This window comes from Dipodomys ordii, unplaced genomic scaffold (assembly GCF_000151885.1).
Source record: "Dipodomys ordii isolate 6190 unplaced genomic scaffold, Dord_2.0 Scaffold73, whole genome shotgun sequence".
NCBI classification, from domain to species: domain Eukaryota; kingdom Metazoa; phylum Chordata; class Mammalia; order Rodentia; family Heteromyidae; genus Dipodomys; species Dipodomys ordii.
Window position 1 is genome coordinate 780240 of NW_012267289.1, and position 26069 is coordinate 806308.

A 26069-nucleotide genomic window follows, 5' to 3' on the forward strand; every position below is an offset into this window, starting at 1 on the left:
GTGAGGTCACTGCTGTTTTTCACACTTTTTCCTCCAATTCTGTGACCTCCCTCTACCCTTATATAGATATGAACATGAATATACCCTATATAAGGAAAAGAATACAGAATCAACAACAAAAAATTAAGAGTCCTTTGTTTCCATATCTTTGTAGTTCATTTCAGTATATTATTTTATATAAATATGATGAGGTGCTTGGATATTGTACCTCTGTGATTCTCTCCTAAGACTATTCTCTTTTGGTCTCACTGTATGTGAGACCATATTCTAAACGTAGAGTAGTAAATTCCCCAACCAAGAAACATAAAAAGACAATCTAATTGTGAAGGCATTTTGTATATCTGTATACACCAAAAAATATATAGACTACTCTGCACAAAGAATGATTAATTTAACCACGCAAAATGATGTGATCTAAGCATCCTTCTGGTAACAGACAGATGTTAATTTATTGACAACATCTTTACAATAAATTGGTGTGGAGGAGGGGTACTGCTATTACTCCCATTGTATAGGCAAGAAAGTTAGTCAAGCACTTCTACCCAGGGCCACATAGCTAGTGAGTGATTGTTCTAAAGTATTTCTCCTTCTTTATATCATCATCCAATGTGTTTTATATTTTATGCTTTTACAACTTACTACAATTTCTATTCTAAATTTAAATTATTCATTACATTTTTAACTAGTTTTAATATACTAAACCTTTAAAGAAAAAGTATCCGCCAGAACAATGAGACATATCGTCAAAAATAAATCCACAGAAAATTAACATGAAGCATACTAAAATGTATTATTTACATAACTAAGTTCATAAATTATTATAAAATTTCTCTCAGTTTTTGAGGTTCTACCAAAGAGCAAAGGGCATAAATGATTATCTAAACTGCTAAGAATTTTTTTATTCTTTTTTGAACTTCAGCTGAAGCAATATAAACACATAATTTGATATAGTTTGAGGTATAATTTGATAAATAATTTAAAACAGTACCCAAGTTTTAAAAAATATTCTTCAGAACAATGGTACATAGTTTCAAGCAATATAGTATTGATCAGAAGATTAAAACACAAACACTATTTTTTTCACCTAAAAATCATCAAAGATTAGAAGGCTTTAAAATACTGGCACTTACCAATCCCATTTCTCAAATTATTAAATATGGCCAGATAGCCACAAGCTTTGGGAATGATTTTTATACTAGTAAAAATGAATCAATTTTCATTTTGGCAATGATCATGATATTAATGTATATCAAATAAAGCCAAGAAAGTATTTCATGTGTTCCTTCTCTCTCCCTTTCCCTCTCCATTTCTCTATACTCTTCCTCTTCCTCTCCCTCTTCCTCTTTGAACGAATATGTGGGGCTGGGAATGTGGCTGATAGTACTTGCCCAGCATGCACGAAGCTCTGGGTTTGATCAGTATCACATAAACAGAAAAAGCCAGAAATGGCACTGTGGCCCAAGTAGTAGTAATAGCCTGGGCAAAAAGAAGCCCAGGGACAGTACCAGGCTCTAAGTTCAAGCCTCAGGACTGGTCGAAAAAAAAAAAAAGAGGCATACACACACAAAAAAAAATATGTTTATATATTGAACAAGATCTTAAATGAACTTCAAGAAATGGAAAAAGAGGGTTATTTTTTTAACTTATTGTTTTGTGTTGTTTTCTTGCTTGTTCTTCCTCTTTTGTTGCTGTTTTGGGGGAGGGTAAGGGGAAGTACAGAAATGGAGGAACAAAGGGTGAACAAATGAAGTAGTGATACTCACTAGACACTATGTTGGAAATGAACTATACAACTTGTGGAGGAAGGGGGTCAGAAGGGAAAAAAACTGGGAGAAAATGAGGGTGACACTGTTCAAAAAGATATATACTCATTATCTGAGTTATGTAACTGTAACCCCTTTATATATATCACCTTTACAAAAAAATTTTAAAAAAAGAATTTGATGTTATTGAATCAAACAGCAGTGAAATATCAAAGGTCTATCAAACTTTCTAACAGTTCTTTGTTTTTACTAAGAGACACAAAGGTTTCAAACATTTGATGCAAAACTATAAAGATCAGAGAGCTTTCATAGTGAATGCCAAGATATTAGCAAAATCTCCTTTAAGTTGTAAAACTTCAAGTATTACATCTATATCTTTCTTTCTTTACGTAAAATTCAGTATATCGTAAACATACATACATCTTACATGCATATGCACACAGATTTCCTCATACATATAATAACTTAAAACACACCAAACAATGTATCTAAAGCAACAGGCAGAGCTTGGCAAGGATAGTGGTCTTCCAATCATTTGCATATCCCAGTTTATTATTTCTCCAAAATTTTGTATATTTTTAAATAATTAGCCTAATTGGCATAGAGATAACATGTTCAAATAAATATTACAGAGCTATAGTTCTCCGTAGGTTATACAGTTTAGAAATAGCATTCATAAACTTCACTTACCCCATTATCAAGAGCTTCTGCACCAAGTTTACTACTTTAATGAAGAACATAAGTTGTAAATAGATTTGGAAGAAAATTCAAGGTCAAATTACAGCAAGCAAACTAAATTTGCTTACTAATATGCCATAGTTATTCATGATTCATTGACCTATCCAACATAGTAAAATAGAAATTTTTAAATTGGGGTATAACTATAACACATGAGAACAGTTTTCCCTTTTGTGTCGCTAAGTATACTATGTTAACTGAACACTGGTGTTGATAATTAATAATCAAAATAGGAACCATATAGACTTATTGCTGCTTGTGGTTAACCTTTTGAAGTCTGGGTTAATAAAAATAAATAAAATAAAAATAAATTAAAAAAAAACTTTGGCCAACCTTCCAAAATGGAACAATTATACAGTACTGTAAATTTATTTGCTGTCATTTAAAATGGAACAATTATACAGTACTGTAAATTTATTTGCTGTCATTTAAAATTTTTCTACTAGGTGTTCTAAAGCCAAAAATCATGTTTACCTTTTTGGTCATAATTGTATATCCTTAATCTTTTGTCAAGCATTCATTAAGACACTGAGAAAAGGTTCTCTAGCATACTGGATCATAACATACTTGTAAGAAAATTTATATACATAGTAATTCATATACCTAGCAGTAAACTCCGTGATCTATAAACAATGGCTCACTTAGTTCTTTCAATTGTGTGTGTGAAGAATTGCACAAAGCAGGGCACCACAGTTCAAAGCCAGCCCAGGCAGGAAAGTCCTTAAGACTCTTAATTCCAATAAACTACTTAAAAAGAGCTGGAAGTGCTCACTACAGCTCAAGTAATAGAGAGCTACCCTTGAACACAAAGAGGCTCAGGGGAAGCGCACAGGCCCTGAGTTCAAGCGCAGGACTGGAAAAAAAATTGCACAAATAAGGAAACTAAGGATAAGTCATGTTACTTAACCAAGGTCATGCAGTAAATTATTAGTTGAAACAGAAATTTAAAGGATCTCTTGAGCTTTGTGGTAAAGTCCTTAAAGTCATAATAAGATCATAAAAATGGCTTGTAATTGTGATTAATTAATCTCATTTTCAAATCATTTTTAATAATTCACAAAGTTCTTCTGGGGAAACTTGCTGCTAGGATTAATATTTCTGCATAATATCTTCTAATTATTGAGCACTGTCCAAGCATATCACATGGACAGTGATTTTATTGAATATGAATCTGACATTCATGCATGAAATATTAGGAAAGATTGCATCTATATTCAGTGACAGCAAGAAATTTAATTTTTTTAAAGAATAAGAAAGAAGGTTCCTCCAAGTGTACAATCTGAGAAAAAAATCAATTTTAAGTGTTTTTGTTTTTTATTTAGTTACAGATGCATACTAATGTATACACACATGACCCAAAAAGATTACATATCTGAATATGAGTTCTTCATAATGGCATTACTATTTAAAGACAACAGGATATGAAATAAACATAAAAAGTATTGTACTATTGCATTCAAATATATATCTATATTATATTTGATATATCTTATTTTCAGAAATAACTTTAAAGTTTTATGCAAAAAAGAAGCTTGGTCCAGTTGTCTTCTTTAATAGAAGAATGGTCAAAACACTATTATAAAATTAGTAACCCTCTTAAATCAATAATATCAAAACTAAGTCACCAATCTGAGCAAATCAAGCACATGGGGCCCTTAAAGTTCATTGCGGATTGATTCTAACCACAATCACCTCCTTTAGCCCCTTAACTCAGTTATTAATTCATTCAAAATATCTTTAGGCTGCAATCATGTTCTTAGACACACATATATGTATGTATGTACACATGCATGCATATACGTGCATGTATGCAATCATCTACATGCAATTCCAAATCTAACCTGGTATCTAGCCAAAAGTAGGTAGGCAACCTAAATAAACTATATTTGAACTATTTTTTTCAAAAGATTTTGATAAAAGCTTGAAGCCCTCTCCTTAGGAAATTACTACATTGCTGGGCTTCCTAGTGACATCAGCTTATGCCATCATTTCAGTAAGAATCTAACATATTACAAGCTCCCAAATACATCTTTACTCATTCTCAAAATGTCAACCCTATTCCACAAGGAGGGAAGAAAACTGACACAAATTCTCAGTTTTAAGTAAAAGTAATTTTTAAAGAAGAATGAAATATCAAAGATGGCATATTTAAATAAAAAAACTCCACTGACAGACAACAAAATAAGCTATTCAATTTGTTCACTGTATATTCTTCCTTTAAAAAAAGTGCAATACATCTTAAATTATTTCACTCCTTGTTGCTCAGTCCCAGTGATAGATCTATTTTATTATTGTTTGCTTTAATACCTATTTCCCTTCTTTCTTCTGACTTTCAGGCAACGTTCTGAAAACCTCTCTTACAAACAATAAATACTAAAAGCAGTGGCACTGAAGCATGACATACTCATTCTCTTCTAAGACTGGTTACCACCAGAGCACAAAAGTCCAACTCTGCACCCTCAAGTGTGACATTATTTCTATTTAAAAACTCCTGGAGAAGACAGAAACAGTCATGTAATTATGTATCTGCAGCCTCTCTATCAACTCTCCTCCAATATGCAGTACTATGAAAAGCATTCAGTCATTCAGCCTAACAAATCAACTCCAAATCAAAGCATGGTTTAGAGGCTAGATTTTCTGTTTACTTGTCTTTTTGTTGTTTGGTTTGGTGTAATAACCCTTGAAAAACAAGAAGTTTCAAATTCCCTCCCTTTACCTTACCACTAGAATCGGCACCTAAGTAATAATCGTACCCATCAACAGCTGACAGCTCAACAACAACTGAAAAAAGTATGTTTGACATTTTTCTCCACAAGAATCCATTCACAGTTGCTGTACTGTTTCAGTGAACCTACAATTGAGAGCAGCCTGAATGCACAAGAGTCATTCTATAGGAAATATGTACGTATATCATTAATATACTTTATATAAGTCACTAACACAGAACTAGTCTTATTTCCAAAATTACATTTAAATAATAATTTAGCAACATGTTCTTACCAAAATGCTAAATCGAATACATGAAAATGCTTGAAAGTATGATAATAAATACATCACACTAAAATACTTCACTCGATTTTCTGCACTTCTTTGATACCAAGATGCACATTAAAATGATGACCATTAACTAAAGTCATCACTATTCAAAGATTTTGTAGTTATTAACCTCAGGCCAAAAATACATATTTTTCTACAGAGAGATTTTATAAAGCTTCAAAAACTTACTTTTTTTTTTAATCTGTGCCAGTACTAGGGACTCAGGGCCCTGGGTGGTCAATATTTTTTTTATTTTTCCCCTATCAGTTGAGTTACAAGGTCCCCTATCAGCTTTTTGCCAGTTAAATGGAAATAAGTCTCAAGAACTGTTCTGCCCAAGCTGACTTCAAACCTTGGTTCTCAGATCTCAGCAAAACTTCTTTAATGATTTCATCTATAAACATAAAAATGAACCACCTTCCATTGAAGGAAAAAATTATCATTGATCAGAAGCAAAAATTAATTTTCCCAAAATAAAAATGCAAATCTAAAATATGGAAAATGTGAAATGCTTTCTTATCCAAAACCAAATGCTAATGTTAATTTTAGATACTCGTTACATACATCCTCCACATCACTGATCACATTTAAATATGTACTATTCTTAAAAAGTATTTCTCTATAAGTGCAGTCCTGCATTGGACTCAAACCGAGTGTTTGTCAAAATCACAATCTGAGGTATTCAAACTGAGTGTCTGGACCCTTTCTAGAGATGAGGGTCACAAACAGAAATCTAACATCACTAAATGTATGCCAAATTGTTAAAAATGTCTACCCACACATAGATGCATTTCGTCTTCTATTGAATCAATACTTTTGCCTTTTTTTTGACTCTGTAATATGAGATTACCTTTTACTTGCTGTTCCAAGTTTGAAAAAATTCAGATATACTTACTTTGTATGCAATCATATTTTTCTTTTCAAGATCACATTTTCTGTAATTATATCTGCCTTCAAAATTCCTTCCTTCCTTGCTCCTTCCTTCCCTCCTTTCTTTCTTCCTTCTTTTTTACTCTTTCTTTTAACTAAAATTCACCTTAGAGAATTTTTTTGAGACACATCGAAATGCATTTTCTCTAGACTAAACCTTTTTTTGTTAGATTGATTTTTTGTTTTTAAATTGTATTTGGTAATTCCTGGGCAAAATTTCTGTACAAGAATTATACAAACAATACTTGTATAATATGTTCCTAAAGAGACCCATAAGGCTTACCGTTAGTTAAGAATACATTAACCAAACCAAGTGCTAGAGGCTTCCACCTGTAATCCTAGATAAATCAGGAGGCTGAGATGTGAGGATCACAATTTGAAACCAGCCTAGGCAAGAAAATCTGTGAGACTTTGATCTCCAATTAATCATCAAAAAGGCAAAAGTGGAACTGGGGTTCAAGTGGTAGAGCATGATCCTTGAACAAAAACGTAAGGAATAGTGGCTATTCTCTAAGTTCAAGCTCCCATACTGGCATGAAAGTTTAAAAGAACAAATGAACCAGTCATAAATGTCAAATGCCACAGGAGAATCTTTAATTTTATGCTGAGTGTTAAAGCATCTTAAATTGATAGATGGAGTCTTACCAAAGGCATTCCCAAAATGAAAAAGTATATTTTAAGAAAGTTAATTTATATTTGTGAAATTTCTATATTTAAATTTTATAGGTAAATTATTTTAATCATTTTAAATAAAAATATTTCAAATGCAGCATCTCAAATTTGAAGCTAAAGTACAAAAGAGAATATGAAAGTTAATATAAATGATACTCCAGGCAAAAATAGGGGAAAAAAGTAAGCAGTATATTTTTAAGCTTCCTTTGGAAGATATATTCATGCTGAATAAATTGAAGTGACATTTGGTTTCTCATAATTCCAGGCTGTCCTGATGGCCTCCTAAGTAACAGATTCTTAATGTAGCCTTTTTTTCACTAAAACTGACATCCAGCCAGAATTGTCAAGGCAAAAGATTATTTTTAAAGAGGCTCACATGATTACTTAAAATTATATCATCTAATTATGTAGAATTCTCAATTAACTCTCCCAATTAATTACTACAGCTAGCAATAAATATTAGAACCTGGTAGTATCCATTTATTTGTCTATATGTGAGCTGTTAAATCATAAATACAATAAAGCATTGCAAATGAGGCAGAAGATATAACTACACTGAATGGGAAAGAAGATAATTATCAAACTGTCTGAATTTAAAATGCCTCTCTGAAGAAGAATCTAGTTCACACACATATTATAGAAACAAAAACGTCTGTCATCCTCAACACAATTAAATATATTGAAAGTAATTAAAACTTTTTAAAAAAAATAGTGATTTCTGAAGTAGATACTGTAACCATGGGTATAAAAAAAGGAATTATATAATGCAAGAGAAACTGATTTATTAGACTTTTATTCATGGCCTTTAATTACCCTGGCCATAAATCTCATCTAACAAAGATAGATAATGAAAATTGTATCAAATTACATCAACCATTTTTTCCTCCAAGAGCAGAAAGAAAGTAGACACACCAAATGTAGCCACCAGTGAATAATCATAGTCTAGTACTAATACCTTTAGTTTAGCAATGTATTTTAATGGGATATCATAAAGAAATGCATTCAAAATACTAGTTATCTGAGAACAAGAGAAGCAATGGAGGGAGTGATGGAAGCGGGGAGGGAATTAAAAAAAGTAGCAAGCCGGGCGCTGGTGGCTCACGCCTGTAATCCTAGCTACTCAGGAGCCTGAGATCTGAGGATCGCGGTTCAAAGCCAGCCCGGGCAGGAGAGACCGTGAGACTCCTATCTCAATAAACCACCAGAAAACCGGAAGTGGCGCTGTAGCTCAAGTGGTAGAGCGCTCGCCTTGAGCTGAAGAGCTGAGGGACAGCGCCCAGGCCCAGAGTTCAAGCCCCATGATCGACAAAAAAAAAAAGTAGCAAAGAGAGCACACACCTAGCAAGCAGATAATAGAGACCCTGTCAAGCAAGCTCAAAATTCTGAGTTCAAACCACAAAAAGAAACAACGCTGTCAAAGAAAAAGGTACAATGAGAAGACTACTACTGTGAGATTCTAAATTCTTATCTCATATCAAATAATTCAGATGTCTTCTTATGTAAAAAAAAAGGATAACAAAAAACTATTTGAATATTTATCACTAAAACTCTTCTAAGTGTTGTTCAGATATGTCAAATTTCTCCCGATTGCTTTTATCACCCTGTTTATTCTCTGCTACTCAAGAAGCTGATGGATGGATGACAGACTTGATAGGTAGATAAATAGAATGTATCAAGAAAGAGTATCCACACACTTCTATACAGAAAGTTCATTGAAAGCAGCTCTCAGCTTACTAAACAGATCTACTAGAGAATTACTACCTGTATATTAAACATTGAATGACTGAGGAAGAGGGCTCAAAATTCTCTAAGTGGCGCACAATGGTGCTCCTGGTTGGAGCTCGGCAAGACCAGAATGCTGAAAGGAAGAAAGACAGTAAAGACTGTGCTCAAGCAACAATGAGATGTACACGTTGTTATGTCAAAAAACGAACTTTACAACTTGTTTGTGTGTGGAGATGGGGAAACAAAGGAGGAGGCAACAATGCTTGATAAGAAATGTACTCATTACCTTGCCCATGTAACTGTAACCCCTCTGTACGGTATTTTCACAATTAAAAAAAAAAAAAGATGTTTCAGATGTAAATAAGGATTCTACTGGGAATTTGAGTAGAAAAAATTAATGTTAAATTCTGTCACCTAACTGTTTCTATTTCATCTCTGTCCTGTGACTTTGTGTAAAACTGAGTTTAAAGGTGATGGCAGAACAGCATTAAGTATGATGTTTGAGTAATGCTTATGTCTCTTTGTTAGATACACAGGAGGAATCTAGAACAAAAGACAGAACAAAAGGATTTCAAAGACTTACAGTTCAGTCAGAAAAGAGGGGATTATAGTCATGGCCCAAGAAGTCAAGGTTACAGAAGACATTAGCACCACTTAGAAGCCAGGTGTTTTGCATCCTTTTGTACCTGCACAACAGGAAAAATTGCCTTGAGGGGCTCTCAGGAATTAGCCAGGGCTATGTCAGGCTGAAGGTTATAAAGGTGTAATCTCTGTTGATGAGATTTTTAGAAGAAAATTCCAGGGTACTTAGATTGTCCAGGATCACTTAGGCAAGTGATCCCCCTTCTAGGTGCTCAAAAGATACTGTAACTGTTACTCAAGCAGCAATCCTGAAGAGAAACACCACAAAGCACTTCTCACTGAAGAGAAATACCACAAAGCACAGCCAAGAGATCAAGTATAAAATTGTTGCATCTTTTAATCGTTAAAAGTGTTACTGCAAATTTCTGACAAGTAGACAAGAAGGAAGGTGAAAGCAAATGACTTAAGAGTCTTTTCAGAAACATTATGAAAATGATCGTTTAATTGTTGATATGACAACCACCTGTATCTCTTCAGTCCAGAGCTAGCTTGGTACTTATTGTCATGTTATATAAGAAAATCTAAAATGTTCCTAAAAATATCTTTTCTTTCTCACAACTTCCATAAACTTTACATACAAAATAATTTCTTTATAATTCCTTAACCTTTGGGAAACAAAGAGCTTCATTATTCCTTCCTATGCTTCCTACTGAATGAATTATATCTGTCTATAATTCATCCTTTCCCTTTCTTCAGAGCAACACAAAAGCATGTAATGGTACTTTTCAATTTGAAATTAGCTAATTTTCTAAGTTTCATACTGCTTCTTTTTCAGGCTTTGACAGCACGTAAATGTGGTGATCCCAAACAGCTCCCAGTGCCTAATTTCAATCATGCATTCCTCAGCATTCAAGTTCTTCTGTCCTGTGATAATGAGTCTTGTGGAGTCTGTACAAAATTCTAGCATACATTTACTGTATTACCTACAGTGTCAAAAAACACACATACAAATATGTTAATACGTAAAACCTAATTTTATCCTTGAAAAAATCCATCTTATTTATCTTACACACTAAGATAAAAATAATCTCAGAGAATAAAATAACCAAACCGGTTAGTAATTGAACTGAAGCCAAATTATTTACCCCAAGTAATGTGTGTTTGTCTTTGTCTCTGTCTCAGTATCTCGTAGTGTCACTGTTTCTCTGTCTTTCCTTCTATTACACACATACACACACACACACACACAAGAAATGCCAAATGACTGGATCATTTAATTTTTTAATAAAAAAAATTATAGCACTGAGTAAACATATGTCATACAGCCCCAATCTACCCATTTATAACTTATTTTAGGTAATATTTAAGAGATGAAACTATCTCTGAGATGCCATATAATATTAAATACTTAAATTTTTAAGGCTAATTACTATATTTACAGCTGGCACTAACACTAATTAATGCAAACATGATTGTAAGTGACATGGACTAACCAGTACTACTATAAGCCTAAGAAGTATTTAGTTCAAGAAAATGTTTGATACTTTCTAAAACCACAGAAAAATTTATAGACCTGGAGTGAGTCACAATGTGACAGAACCTCAGTTGTGTCTAAAAGTATAAATTCTTGTTCTAAGCTTTCCATTCCACTTGAGAAAGAGCATCGACAAAATTCCCAAATGTCAACACAGATGGAAGTTGAGAGGAACAGCGATGGAATTTAAAATGCAAACTGTAACCCAAAAAAGAATTTCTCCTTACTCCTTCTTAACGCTATGATGATTATCCACAAAGAGAGATAATATCCCATTTTCTACCATGTCTGTTCATAGAAATCAGCACAATGAATGAGAGGACATACAAACTAAAACAAAGCCTGATATAGAAGCTAGTTACACACACACAAACACACACACACGCACACACCAGATAAAAATATATAACATTTATAATGTACAGAGTTCTAATTTTATCTTAATCTTAGTTCTTCTCTCCACATATATTTTATAAAATCTCTTAAAGTTATTATTTTAATAAATACCTCAAAAGCTACCTCTGTGTAAGCCAGAAGTGTTATAACCATATGTCTTTATCAAACTTGTATGCTTTTATCAGACTTTCTCCAATGGAAAAAAAATATTCCCTAATTTCAGACCCAAAGACAAACTACAAGAAATGTACTCATTACATTACTTATATAACTTAAACCCCTCTGTACATTACCTGTACAATAAAATATTTTTTAAAGAGTCTCAATATAGAATGGTAGTTTATCTCATGCCAAATTCAAACCTAACTCATGATCATTTGGGAAAGCAATTTAGGAAATTTGTTTACTAGTTTATCAGGTGTCATGTTAAAAAGTAAACCTGTTACCCACTGATTGAACTTGAATGTTCTTTTCTAAATCAGAAAATCAGTGTCTTAATCTAGTGTGAATATTGTTTTACAGGAAAATTCTATTCATAACTGCAAAAGTTCAGATGGGAAGTTAAAATTCCATTCATTACAAAAACAAAATATGACGTATATAATTGGAAATGAAAACATTTAAAATAAATGACAAAATTAGCCATGTCTTCCCCTTAGTCATATTAAAAAGAAATTGAAATTAACGTCAAAATTAGCCATGTCTTTCCTTTAGTCATATTAAAAATAAAATAGCATTTTTATGAACCAAAGTAATATGAACAAATAAAAGGCAGAGGCATCCCAGTGTTTGCTAAATAAGACAGTCTAGCAAGTCCACAGAGAATTTTAACAGTGAAGGTGAGGAAAGCCAGCAAGGACAGAAATTACTACTGGCCTGGCTGGAAAAAGCTTTGTTGGGCCTGAGGCAAAAAAAAAAAAAAAAAAAAAAAAGTTTTAAAATAGGAGAATGTTCTGAAATAGAAATCATGTTAAACAGAATTGCTTGAGGAATGTTAGGAAATGAAAAATTACACTAACTGCATTGGGAACAGCAAAGTGATAAAAGCACAATGCACAAATTACAATCTTCTTCACAAGGAGTATTAGACGGGAAAAAGGTTAAGCTGTATATGTGAGAGGTTTGGCCCACCACAGGCTACTACATGATAGAAGAATTACTTTCAAGCACTCCTAGGGACTCTCCAACAACGATAGTAATAAATATTTCTGGATTTCTCATATTACAGAACATTGCTGGACCGGACCCCCAGTCAATACATATTTGCAAAACACCCCTTGAGTGCAAATCTCTATTCTAAGTTCTACAGAAAGACCAAAAGGCAACAATGTGTTTCCTAACTATATTCTTCTATTCTTAAATTCAAGACATACATCCAGCATCCCAGGGAGCTCAGTCAATCAGCATGTACCAGACATCTACATTAACAAAAACACAACCCTAAAGAGAGTAAGAAAAGAGCAACCAGAAAGAATATGATTGATAGCTGGTGAGACAAAATACTTTTATAAACAGCAATGCTTTCCCCATGATTATGAGGCTAAGTAGTAAATATTCAAGACTAGGTAGTAATACCAAATAAAAAGTGTAAACAATGCAGAAACGCCCTTCAAGAGAAAACGGGGAAAAAAGCCATGTTATAAAAAACATAAAACAGAGTACACACATTTGTGCATGCACTCACCCACAATGTGGTCACTAATTTTAAGTGTGACAGAGAAGATGTCTTTCCAACTCTCTTCATTTCGGGAAGAGATCAACTCTAGAATAATGCAAGTCATAATGAGTCACTGCTCATAAATAACGTTCTTGGGACAACAAACTTAGGAACAGCTGTGACTTGGGCTGGGTCCAAGGGAAGTTGGCATGTCCAGAAAGGTCTGGGGCTATTACAGATAAAGATAGTCACTTGATCTCACTCACTTCATCAAGATATAAGTCTTCATCAGATATACTTTGCATAGCCCATGACTTTTTTTTTATGTTGTCAATGCTTTTACTTTATGCAACAGATGTGATACATTCAACATAACAGTCACTTAAATGAAAAGGGCTATATGGACTAGCTGTGCCAAATATGAAACCTGGCCAACTACAGAGCCACAGGTAACTCTTTGATTACATTTAAGATAATATTCATTTATTTCTCTTTCAATAAAATTTCTCTTTTTTAAATCATAGATAAGTAGATGGGTAGACTCTTTGGCAAAGTCGGAAACATAATTAGCCCCTATTATGAACAATGAGACTGAATCTTTTTTATCTTAATCCTTCCCTACAGTCATTTTTCTTTTTTTATTGTAAATATGATGTATAGAGGAGCTACAGTTACATAAGTCAGGTACCAGGTAAGGTAGGATCACTAGATGGCACTCCATATTTATTTTCTTTTCTGAAATTTACTAGCCAAATGGTACACGTCATAATGTCATAATGTCCAGACTCATTCAGGAAACAGACTCTGTAGCTTACTTAGGAATTGCCTTCTTGTCTCTAAATATCGTCCCCTATGGTTTTCAAAATAGGTTGCTCTCATTAGAAAGATATTAAGTGGTAGGATATGATTTACAAACTATTTTATTGTAAGTTTTAGATCTTATGTTTGTGGCAATTCTTACACAACACATTTTGGCAATGAATCATTTTTGCAAAGAAATGTTCACTTTAAGAAACAAACAGGTACAGGCTACTTAATCAGTTGTTTTAATGAAGATTAATGTCTTAGCTACGACTTTCTTTGAGTCTTTTTCAAAACATCTCTTCGAATTTGACCACAGTCTTATTAAAGACTTATTTCTCCTTTGAGAGAAAAACTTGGGAATTGAAGGCAATTCAACTAAACATGTATGAGCTATTTTCCTTAACTAGACTGAGTATACTTTTGTCATTACTACAGTGAATTTGCCTACTGTAATTGTGTTCACTTATCTAACTGAGTTCCTATCAGGCAGGAAGCATGAAAAAGATAAACTTAGTCTCTCACATGTTGCTAGTAGTATACCAAAGTATCACTGACACAGTAAAAAGAAATAGGGGCTGGGAAGGTGGCTCAGTGGTAGAGCGCTTGCCTGCTTGCATGAGGCCCTGGGTTCGATTCCTCAGCACCACATAAGCAAAAAGAAAAAAGCTGGAAGTGGTGCTGTGGCTCAAGTGGTAGAGCGCTAGCCTTGAGCTGAAGAGCTGAGGGACAGCGTCCAGGCCCAGAGTTCAGGCCCCTCCACTGGACCCAAAAAGAAAAAAAAAAAAAAGAAATAGTTTGGACACCGCTAACACTAATTATATATTTACAATAGATCCTAGATATCCTAATCCCAGGCATTTAACTCAGAGAAATAAAATCTGTACAGAAATACATATGTACAATATGTACAATAAAACACTATTCATTGACCAAAATGGACAAACTATTGATAATGTACAACACACAGAGAACTCCAGGGCATGGTGCTGAGAAACAAAAACAAGTCAATCTCAAATGTTTATATGTTCTATGGCTTGTTAATTTATATAATATTTTTCAAAGAAAAAAACAAATACAAAAATGAAAGGAAACTGGGTCAGTGGTGTGGTTTTTTGTTTTATTTTGTTTTGATTTTGTTTTTGATTTTGTTTTTTTCACTCTTGGGGCCTGGGCTCTGGGCCTGGACGCTGTCCCTTAGCTCTAAAGCTCCAGGCAAGAGCTCTACCACTTAAGCCACAGTGCCACTTCTGGTTTTCTGGTGGCTAATTGGATATAACAGCTTCATGGACTTTTCTTCCCGGGCTGGCTTTGAACCATGATCCTCAGATCTCAGCCTCCTGAGTAGCTAGGATTACAGGCATGAGCCACTGGTACCTTGCAACAGTGGTCTTTTGAGTATTATGCATGAGGGGGTTTCTTTGTGGTGATGGAACAATTCTATATCTCCATTGTGATAGCAATTTCATTAAGAAAACACATGAGAAGACTATGAAGTCCATGTGAAGCGATTAAGGGAATGTGAAGACTAAGGGAATATGAATATGAATATGGGTACCACTATAAACTTTCTGGTTTCCCTACCACACTGAAGTTATACAGGATATGACCACAGGGACAAGCATGGTCAAGAGTAGATGAGCCTCCTCTTTTTACCACTCATTTTGCACCTTCCTCTGTGTCTAATCCAAACCTTTAAAATGAAGTGCTATTTAATACAAATTGTAATTCTTTAAGCAATTTTCACTGTATTTTAATTATTGTATTTTAAAGCTATTTTGAATTAAAACCAAATTATAGTTTTCATATCACTTTTCGTTCTGTGTGTTTTCTTATTTTGTGTTTGTGAGTAGATTTTAATACTGTTAATAACAGTACAGAGCTTTTAATAAATGTCCCATTGAGAAGAGAGAGCAAAAAAAAATTTAGAAAGCTGTTATCCTACATTCCTATCACTACTAAGCACAACTATTAAGCACCACTGCACTGTCAACCAAAATAAAAGAGAATGGAAGACTAACAGGTATAAACAAAACACAAATATGCAAACTACAATGTCTGAGTTTGTTAATACAGAAAAATCAGAATTAAGAGAGAAAGCTACAAAAGTTCAAAATGACAACCATGAACTCATTGGGAAACTTCAGAATCCTGGAATGATAGCCACCAACCTTCATGGGAGAAAAAATGCAATTAAAAACAATAAAACTCAATCACTAAGCACTCATAATTTTTAAATAACACAGAATAATAATAGATAATAGATCTATAACCTCTCAGGAAAAAAATCAGTAATATGACTTCAGATACATCATTAGTCTTCCATTCTGACACTGAAAAGAAATCACATTCTTCAACAAATTGCCTATTAGTCTTCTTGGCAAACACAAATCACTAGACTTGTCTCTCATAGCCAAACCTTTATCAATATGAAAAGTCTGTGCTGTGTATCTTCTGAAAAGTTTTAGTTTTAAATATACATCATAAGCTGTAAAATATGTAACATAGAAAGGTCTAATGGCAAAATTATAAGAATATGTGAAGTTAGAAAACAAACCAAATTCATGTCTTAAAAGACTGAATAACATTAACATCTTTAAATTAATTTTCTTTTCCTTTCTAATATCACAAATATTCTATTCTCCCAGAAACTTAACATTGGTCATAACCTCAAAACATTATATGCAATTGGGAAACTGATTTTTAATATTTTCATATATTTCATGTATTCTAGGTTTAAACTATGAAATTAAAATAAATAAAAGATAGTGGAGCTCACAAAAACATGGTACCAAATAAGTACTGAGACAGGTTCCGCTTATAGGGTGACAGAACAAAAAAATAATAATAATCTGTATATTTGCAAATAAGGAGTCTAGAAAAATACAAATCAAGTCTAGAGAAAGCCAAGACCTATAGCTTAGGATATTAATAGATACAGCTATAGATATCTCTCACAAAACAAGTGGCAATGCCTAGACTCTGCTCAAAAGAATCTGTCCAGGGACATGATGAGGAAGACAATATGGTGTCATAGCAGATTCTTCTCTGTCAGCCTGATGTAGTCTCCTCTTTAAGCAAGGAAAAGTTGCTAGAAGGTAGAATAGCTGAGATAAAAGGCCATTTCCCAGGAAGACATGTGTGTGTATCTAAAAATCTTGATGAATCAGGCTCACTTTCAGGTAAGAATCACTTGGGGACACTTTTGATTAATAATTCATCATCAGAAAGAACTCAGTAGAGTTTGTGAGAAAGCTAACATATGTTTGGCTAAATAGACACAGTGAGCTGGCACATGTTTTCTGCTGGAACATGGATGTGGTGCTGAGATGCACCCTGCTCTCTCCTAAGCATAAGGATAGGGATCAAATGCCAAGGATAATAAAACACGGTGCCAAAGATAATCAACCAGAAAGATGAGGAAACACAGATCCTTACTAGAGGACAAACTACTCACCTTGACTTATTCATAAGCAAGATACAAACCTCAATTTCTGTACCTCAGATTACAGAATTTTTCTGTAAGAGTTATTAACTTTTCTGTTTTTTATTTTATGTTACTTAATTGTGATGGTACTAGAGTTTGATCTCAGGAACTCCTGCTCTTACTGGGCTTTCTCACTCAAGGCTGTTGTGCTAGCACTTGAGCCACACTTCTACTACTGGGTTTTTGATGGGTACATGGAGATATGAATCTCTCAGATATTTCTGCCAAAGTTGGCTTCAAACCACAGTCCTCAGATCTCAGCCTCTTGAATAGCTAGGATTACAATGAGCATTACAGGAGCCACTGCACTTTGATTGGATTTTCCTACATAGCACATCTATATAAATGATATAATTGTGTTTCTCTAACATCATGCTCATCTGTACTGCAAAGCTATAAATAACTAAATATAACTTCTGTCTAGGAACTTATATAGTAACAATAAATATAAATTATATGATTCTAAATGACATAAACTGGTAAAACAAGTAACTAGCCAGGTGCTGTTGGCTCACACCTGTACTCCTAGCTACTCAGGAGACTGAAATCTGAGGTTCAGATTGCAGTTCAAGGCCAGTTGGGCAGGAAAGTCCATGAGACTCTTAGCTCCAATTAACCACGAAAAAACAGAAGTGGCACTGTAGCTCAAAGTGTTAGAGCACTAGCCTTGAGCTAAAGAGCTCAAATTGTTACTTGATAAAATATTTGGAATATCTTAAATGTACCTACACATGAGCTATTTTTATAGAGGTAGATTTCGAGTAGTAAATTTTGGATTATATAACTAAGTAAACCCAAACATTATAATTGTTTGTTTAATAAATCTACACAAATACATATGAATATTTTATATATTTGTTTTATTCATAGTACAGTAAAGTCAATATTTGGAAAACAACTCAAATCACTAATTATCAAAAGAAAAAAGAGCAGAAAAGATAAGATATAGAATTTAAATATTTTCTTATTAATGTATCACATAATCATCTGTTTAGACTACACTTATATTTTTTTGTTTGTTTTCAAACAGATTTTCTTTTTGGCACATTACTTTTATTTTCAAAGTTATTCTTGCTACTAGTAAACTCAGTATGATCATTCCTCTACCCATCCTGAGTTCAGGAGGAAGAAAATCCCTGCAGCTGTTTGATGCCCAAAAATATGAACACTTAGCAGTCAGATGAAAGAAGAGAAAAGAGAGAAAGGAAGATCAAGAGAACAGTGATTCTGAATTTCTGCAGGCTAGCATTTACCTCTCTCAATAAAAGCTTTGTGCTCATTATATCCCAGGACTCATCTTGCCTTCAGCTTATAGTAAACTGGTGAATGCCTTATCATTTCCACTCCAAATGAAGGATCAAAGTTTAAATTTATTCTTTCCCTTCTCTATTAGGTTATGATTAAAATTACCACCTGCCTCACCTCATTCACACAATCACTTCAACAAGAAAAAGAAGGAACCCCCTAAAGTAAAAACACAGTTAACTGCCACAACAAAGAGTTATGAGAATTGCTATGCGAGGTTGCCGATTTTTTTTATTCAGAATACTGCATTAAAGAAGCTAACAAGAATAAAATCTCTGAAAGCACTATACCAAATACTCTAGTTGGAAAGTAATCTAGCATAGTATCAAAATACTATTTACTAAGCATTTGTATGTGTATTTCTAGTCCTCAAGAAAACATATAAAAGCAAGTTCCACCTTCTACTGAATTAAAAAATAATAAGTTCACAAAGGTTGATTAATTTACCCCTGGACTCAACTATTTCCAAGTGAAAATTCAAGTATTACCTTGCTATGATAAGTATATTTTATATGAGACATAAATTTAAAGTCAAAGTTATTATAATATCAAAAACCAATTAAGCTTTATAAGTTTTTATAAAGCAAACACTGAAACTGTGTAATAGAATCAATGAATGTAAGTTGTATAACCACTTCTGTTTAATGTGCACTTTTACCTTTGTCAAGATACCAGATTCCTGTTGCCCTAAACATAAAACTAAATGGGGCTTGTTTTTCATATTAAACACAAAAGAACCCCAGATTCAAAAATAGTGTTGAGCATATATTGAGCCGACATCACTACAAGAAGTGAAATGATTCTCCAGTAAAAGAAAAGTAAGCTGACTTTAGAATAAAAGGGATGTGGTAGCAGCAGCAATTTTCTTGGAAGCACATACTTTCATGTTTTCCTTTAATACCTGTAAATGTATAATCGAAGCTTAATGCATGCTTTCAAGTAAAAGCAGCATGATATACTTATCAGTTTAAAACTATAGCACATTTCCCAAGGACTATATTATCATATCACTGACTAAATAAGGCCCAGTGTGGTGAGAGCTGAAAGAAATCTTCTAAGAAGTTACCACAAAGAGTCATTTTATGGGAGGTAGTACAGCAAGCTCAAGAGCCTAAACTAAACCAAAATATTCCATCAAGTCATTTTCAAGCACTTTGAATATGAAGAGAAGTCAGAGCCTCCTCACCACTGCCATGGAGAATTCAGGAGTGACTCGAATTAGGACAGATCCCAACTGTAAATGATAAAGGAAACTTCCCATACAGAAGAGCAGGTGAGGTCCATTTCATACGCTTCAGGTTTTTCCCTGGTCTTCTAACCACTGGCAGCTGACTTCTTCCAGAGCTGTTTGGCCATTCAGCTGCCATTGAAATCCCTTAGGCTATGAGAATTAACTGTAGATGCAGCTGCTGACAGAGTACTTTCCAATTCTGATTCAAATCTAAAGTAAAAATTAATTTTATTTTTTAACTAGGTAGAGAGCTTTACTGCTAGTGCATCATAAAACTTCTCCCTCTATTTCAGTCTTCCAAGATGGGAGAAGGCAGGGAAGGAACACAACCTATCTCTAAACTGTATCCTGAAGCACATTTCAGAACGTATAAGATAGAAGCAAAGAATACATCAAATAAAAGTCACGGCATGTACAATCAGCATAGTGAAACCTGGGGTTGGACCAAAATATGTAGCAAACAGAAGAGGGCAATGCATTGGCACACTAAGCTGGTGTTCCTTTACGTTCGTTAAAGATCTAGTTTATGGGATAAATGAATTCAACCTAATAAAAAACAAATACAGGGAAAGGTTAACTTATTAATTCACTTTTGTGAAATTTTGCTTCTGAAAAACAGAAATTATCTCTAATTCTGAACCATCTTGCTTTTTATTCAGTGATTTCTCTAGACCCCCTCCTCCAACTTCTTTCATGCACACATGCACGTGTGTGTGTGTGTGTGTGTGTGTGTGTGCGTGTGTGTACTACATAGTAAAGAATACAAATCGGGCTGGGAAGTTGGCTCAGTGGTAGAGCGCTTGCCTTGCATGCCTGAGGCCCTGGGTTCGATTCCTCAGCACCACCTAAGCAAAAAGAAAAAAGCCGGAAGTGGCACTGTGGCTCAAGTGGTAGAGTGCTAGCCTTGAGCTGAAGAGCTGAGGGACAGGACTCAGCACTCAGGCCCAGAGTTCAGGCCCCACTACTGGACCCAAAAAAAAAAAAAAAAAGAATACAAATCTTAAGTATCTAAGAACAAAGGATTACTGATAGCACATTTCTGCATTTCTGATTTATTTCAGTGATACATACTGCACCTTATAGACATCCCAGTGTCTTCTCCCTCTCAGATCTTCCCAGACAGAAAGGATGGACTAGGGAAGATGCAAAGATGAGGCTGGTAAGGACAACAGGGACCATATAAACATATAAGGTTATATAAGACCCATATAACCATATAAGGTCACCATGAATATGAGCTGTACCTTAAGCAAAAAGATTTATTGACAGGGTTTAAGCAAAAGGATATCATGATTAAATTGGTCTCTCTCTATTGTTTTGTTTCTCATGCTTTTGATTGAACACATTTGGAAAAAGTGGTGTCGGGGGAAATCTGAAAAGTGAGTAACAGGTATGAGGCTGTTTTTATAAACAAGGCTAGATATGTTAATGACTTGAGATAGAGTAACAGTAGAAATGGGGAAGGAAACATACTTTTAGAAGGTACAAGTGCCTAGAAACTCAGATGAAAAAAAAAGAGAGATAATATTATGCTTTTATCCAAGACTGAACCATTGGTAAATGTAGATAGCATGAACTGAGCTAGTATTTAAAACAACAAACAAGTCTGGAACAAACAACAATATGTTAAATTACATACGTCTGAAGGTTTTTTTCTTTGTCTTATTTTTCTGTGCAGATCCTGGGGCTTGAATTCAGGAACTATGCACTATCTTAAACATTTTTTTGAGTCATAACTCTACTTCTGGCTTTTTCTCTTTTTTGCGGGGGAAGGGTGGAGAGTTAATTAGAGATAAGATTCTCACAGACATTTCTGACTGTGTTGGCTTTGAAGCAGGACCTCAGATCTCAACTTCCGATGTAGCTAGGATTATAGGCATGAGTCACTTGTGCCCAGACATGCTGAGATTTGATTTATGATTGAAATCAAGATACTTAGAATTAGCTCTGAGATCAGTAGAAAGATCTTGGGATAAGCAGATTCCTGTAGCTTCAAGAGATGGATTCTAAAGAATGGTTAAGATTATCTACATGCATTTAAGCAAGAATTATTGAGTATATTCAGTATCAAAAAAAAAAGAAAGAAAGAAAAGAAACTGTCAAAACAAAAAGCTAAAGGGAAAAAAAAAAAAAGATTAGGACTTTAGGGAACCAAGAAGTAGTCCACAATGTACAATACTAAAGAGAAGAAGACTCGGTCTTTAAACTTTCAGAAAGTTGTTGATGAACTTGTTCATAGTAGTGTCAGTAAAGAAAGATTAATCACAGCTCTAGCACTTATTAGACATGTGAACCCATACTAACCACTTGATTAAATCTCATTCCGTCCAATTATAAAACAGGAAGAGTGCCCACTCTGTCTATTCCATGCTTTTGCTTTGAAGATGGGCTTGTTATGAGCACAGTATTGCTAGCAAGATTAAATATCATAATATATAAAGAAGTGTTATATAAACTTGGAGCAGAAGGCACAGAATCAATAAAATTGTGTTGTTCTGAACAGTGTTTACAAATGTCAGTAGTCAGTTAACTCACAAGGCACACTGATCTACACTGGCCAACAGAATGTGTCAGCACAAAGGGCTCAATGTTAGGCAAACACTGAAGAAAAATGTACACCTCAACAAATTCTCTACTTACCTCTACCATTGTAGGAACATGTTTCTAAATAATTTCTTCATAAACCTCCATCCTTCAATGACTACTGACAGGAAAGAATTTTGGCTATTCAAAATGGTATGTTAATATAGGAACAATTAAATTCTTTGCTTTAAAACAGTAATTAAAATGAGCTGCAGCATAAATAACAAATTTTAAAAAAAAGAAAAGAAAAACAGAACCAAAGTGCAAATGTCATCCTTAGAGCATTCTATCAGCATGGAGATCCCACCACAAACTAATGCATTATTTTTATTTTAGAACTTAAGTAACTGACTAAAACCTTCTCACTTCATGCAGAATCATTAAAGAATGTGGGGAAAAATAAACATATAAAAGTTTTGAAATGAAGAAGCACTGGTTTGAGACCACCCATTAAGAAGAAGAAAATTGTTTCTGCCTGATCATTCTTATATATTGTTGTCTGTACATCAAATTTCCTTCAGTCCTTAGTAAGCATATATTGTACAAAAATCATTGACTGGTTGTGTATTTGTGTTAGGTAAAGAAAAATAAAACAAACATGTTAGCCTACTTATTACTTAAAACAGGGTAATTTATAAAGGTATTTATTTGTTACAGTGTAAAGACTTAGAAGTCCAAAAGCAAGGCACCAGAGGGTTCAGTTGTCTGCAGAAGGATACACTAGGTGTCATCCAAGATGGCACCTTGTTGCTCCATTTTGCAGACAGGCATGTGGTGTCCTTGCATAGCAGCAAGGCATCAGGGATGAAATAAGCCCTTAACCCATTCAAAAGGTGTGGTTGGGGGTGGGGTGGGGTGGGGAGGAACTAGGGGAGAAGTAAGGATTGATCATATCTTAAAGGTAACTCCACTCTGTATATCACACTGACAACATCTGAATTTTGGAAGTGATATATTCAAACCATAGCAATAAATAACCAAGAACCAGTTATTCAGGAAGAAACTTTAATTCTTCAATGGTTAACAAGAAAAGTTACTAATGCCAAATGCCAAACTACTACTTGACATGCTTAAATGGAACACGTATGCTGGAAAATAGCAATTATTCAGAACCAAGGACAGAAGTAGAACCCACGTCAGAGTGAAGAATATAAAGACCCATCTGGAACAGACTTCTCACCAAAAATACTGGATTACACTGCTTCTTTATTCCAGTCTTTTTCCTCCTCCTTAGTTGTGACAAATCATGAAAGATGACAATAATTGGTTCATCCCCAATGAAGTAGAAAGTGATGAACATAAAAGAAACACTGAACAAAAGAGTGCTATCTGCTTTGACCATTCAAAAAAGGAGGAGTCAGACAAAATATTTCCACAATTTGTCTTTTAGAAATGGATCATTTTACACAGCACACAATAAATTATAGAGTCATTGTTATAACCATATCAAAAAAAGTCTGGCCACCACCTTTAATCATCTTCTTTTTCTCTAAAAATCTTTTGTATTATAAATCAAATCTCAGCCCTTAACTTTGAAGGTGTAATCACCTGGTTTAAGTGATTGTCAGCCCAACCTGGATACATTAAGGAAGATTCATTTGTTGGGCTATGTAAACCCTGGAACTAGAAGCACACAATTTATACCTTTACAGTCTCTAGAGGAGTGTTCTTATGCCTAAACTTCCTGAAGTGAGTACGAGTAATAGCATTCAGTGCTAAAACAAGAAGTTGAATTCTGTGTTTACAAATTCTGAATCAACCCATCTTGATAATTAACTACCGATGCTGCTTCATGTCATTAACAAGGTACATGTTTTCCATAGCTTTAAAAAAAATGGTATGTATATTGTGTGACCAGGGTAGTCTTCATTTGGAAGTGGCTCTCCTCAAGAGCAGAAACCAGTAAATCACCAAGAACTTACCTCACAAACCAATTGCTCTAAGTCATGTAATAGTTACTCTAATTTTTTTAAACCTACACCTTTTCAACTGAGCACATTAGAATTATTAAATTCTACTAATGTGTGGTAATCCGGATATTGAGCTGTGGTAGGAGCTAGATCAAGCTAAAATGAAACCATTACTGAGTTGACTTCCCCAAGCCTGGATTTCCTTCATTTTCCCTCTTCCAGATGGGCACTGTCAAATATGACACATTTTACTGTGCATTCACCCTCAGTGTAGGGGGAGGGGCGAAAGGAGGAGAGCCAGAGGAGCTTCATCCTCCCTGAAACGGTACCAACTTTACTGTACATTCACTTATCAACTTGTGCAGGTTGGGGAAACTAAGAGGAGTTTAATCTTCCCTAGGAGGAAGCACCAAAACTAGAGTATATTGTCTGCCTGAAATAATACTGTTAGGTTTTTTTTTTTAAATTACAGAACCTACTGTTAAATGAGCTGCAAAGGGTCTTTTATTTAAGGACACCGTAACGTGCCAAGCCCATGCTAAGTCACTGGACCGCAAGGGCGCTTGCAAAAGTCAGAGGCCGCACCGAGGAGTTGCCTCACTCACCAGCCAGGGACAGGGCAGGGCGGGTGCGGTGTTGGGCCAGTGCGCACGTACCAGATGGCGCAAGACCGCTCCCGGGGAGGGACGGGGGGAAAGGGGGAAAGGTGCAGCCACGAGTCTATCCCGGGCCTCGGCGCCCACTCGGTGCAGTCAGCCCGCGACTTTGGGATGCCCAGAACTCAAATCCACCACCCAGCCCCCCGAGGCCACGCCCACCAAGGGATCTACGCCGCGGGGACGCGCGGGGGGCGCGCGCGCGCAGGGGCGGGGCAAAGCGAGGCCTAGGCGGCAGCGCCGAGTCCGCGTCCCGGAAGGCGAGCGGTGGAGGGCAGGAAAGGGAAGGGGTCCGACGTACCTGCGCTGGAAGTCCTTGGCGAAGGGCTTCAGGTACGGGTCGCTCTCCAGAAGTCGGGCTAGTTCGGGCACAGCGGCCAGGGCGGCAGCCAGTTCCCCCTCGGAGCCCTGGGCCGGAGCCGCCATCTTCCGCCGCAGCCCGAGTAGCCGAGGCCCGAGAGGGTCGAGTGGGGCCCGAGCGGGAAGCGGAGTTCGCGGTCGGGCCGGACGGTGTGGAGGGCGGAGTCGGCGGCGAGCCTGGGCGAGCCGCCGCGGCCCCGGGCCTTTTATAGCCGGTGAGAAGGGTCTGCGGCCCCTCCTCCCCCCTCCCCCCCGCCGGCGGGAGGAGCGGGACGCGGGGTGATCCGCGGATGCACGTCCCGAGTGGATGGCCGGCGCCGCGCTCCCCGCCTCCTCACGCGGCCGGCACCTGGAGGCCGCCGGGCCGGGCCTGCCTACCCCCCGCCGCCCGCCCGCCCTCCGTCTGCCCTCGCCCTGCAGTGCGCCCTCCCCCATCACACCACCTCCCTGGAGTCCACCCTGGAGGGCGGGCCGGTGGCTAACCTCGCCCTTCCTCCTCCCGGAGCCTCTCCCCTGCGGGCCCCCCTTGGCTTCTCTCCCTAGAAGATGCATCGCTGGCTGAGGCCCCTCTGTGTCCGATGGAGGGTCATGGAGATGACTTTCTTGGAAGACACCTTCTTCAAATAAAATAGTGGGGGCGGGAGGGGGGGGTGTTGGGACAATGACACAAATGAAGTCAACTCACAGGGAGGAGGACGGGCCA

The 26069-nt window shown here is 35.9% G+C and overlaps 1 protein-coding gene across 1 annotated transcript in view; it reads right to left on the reverse strand.

The window, feature by feature from the left end:
• The window catches only part of Gbe1 (glucan (1,4-alpha-), branching enzyme 1), a 207985-nt gene extending 182386 nt beyond the window's left edge, over nt 1-25599 (reverse strand). The window contains exon 1 of the mRNA XM_013024170.1: nt 25308-25599. Coding sequence (XP_012879624.1) covers nt 25308-25432 — 125 coding nt within the window. The 5' untranslated portion in view covers nt 25433-25599. The remainder of the gene's footprint in view (nt 1-25307) is intronic.
• Nucleotides 25600-26069: the final 470 nt, after the last annotated feature.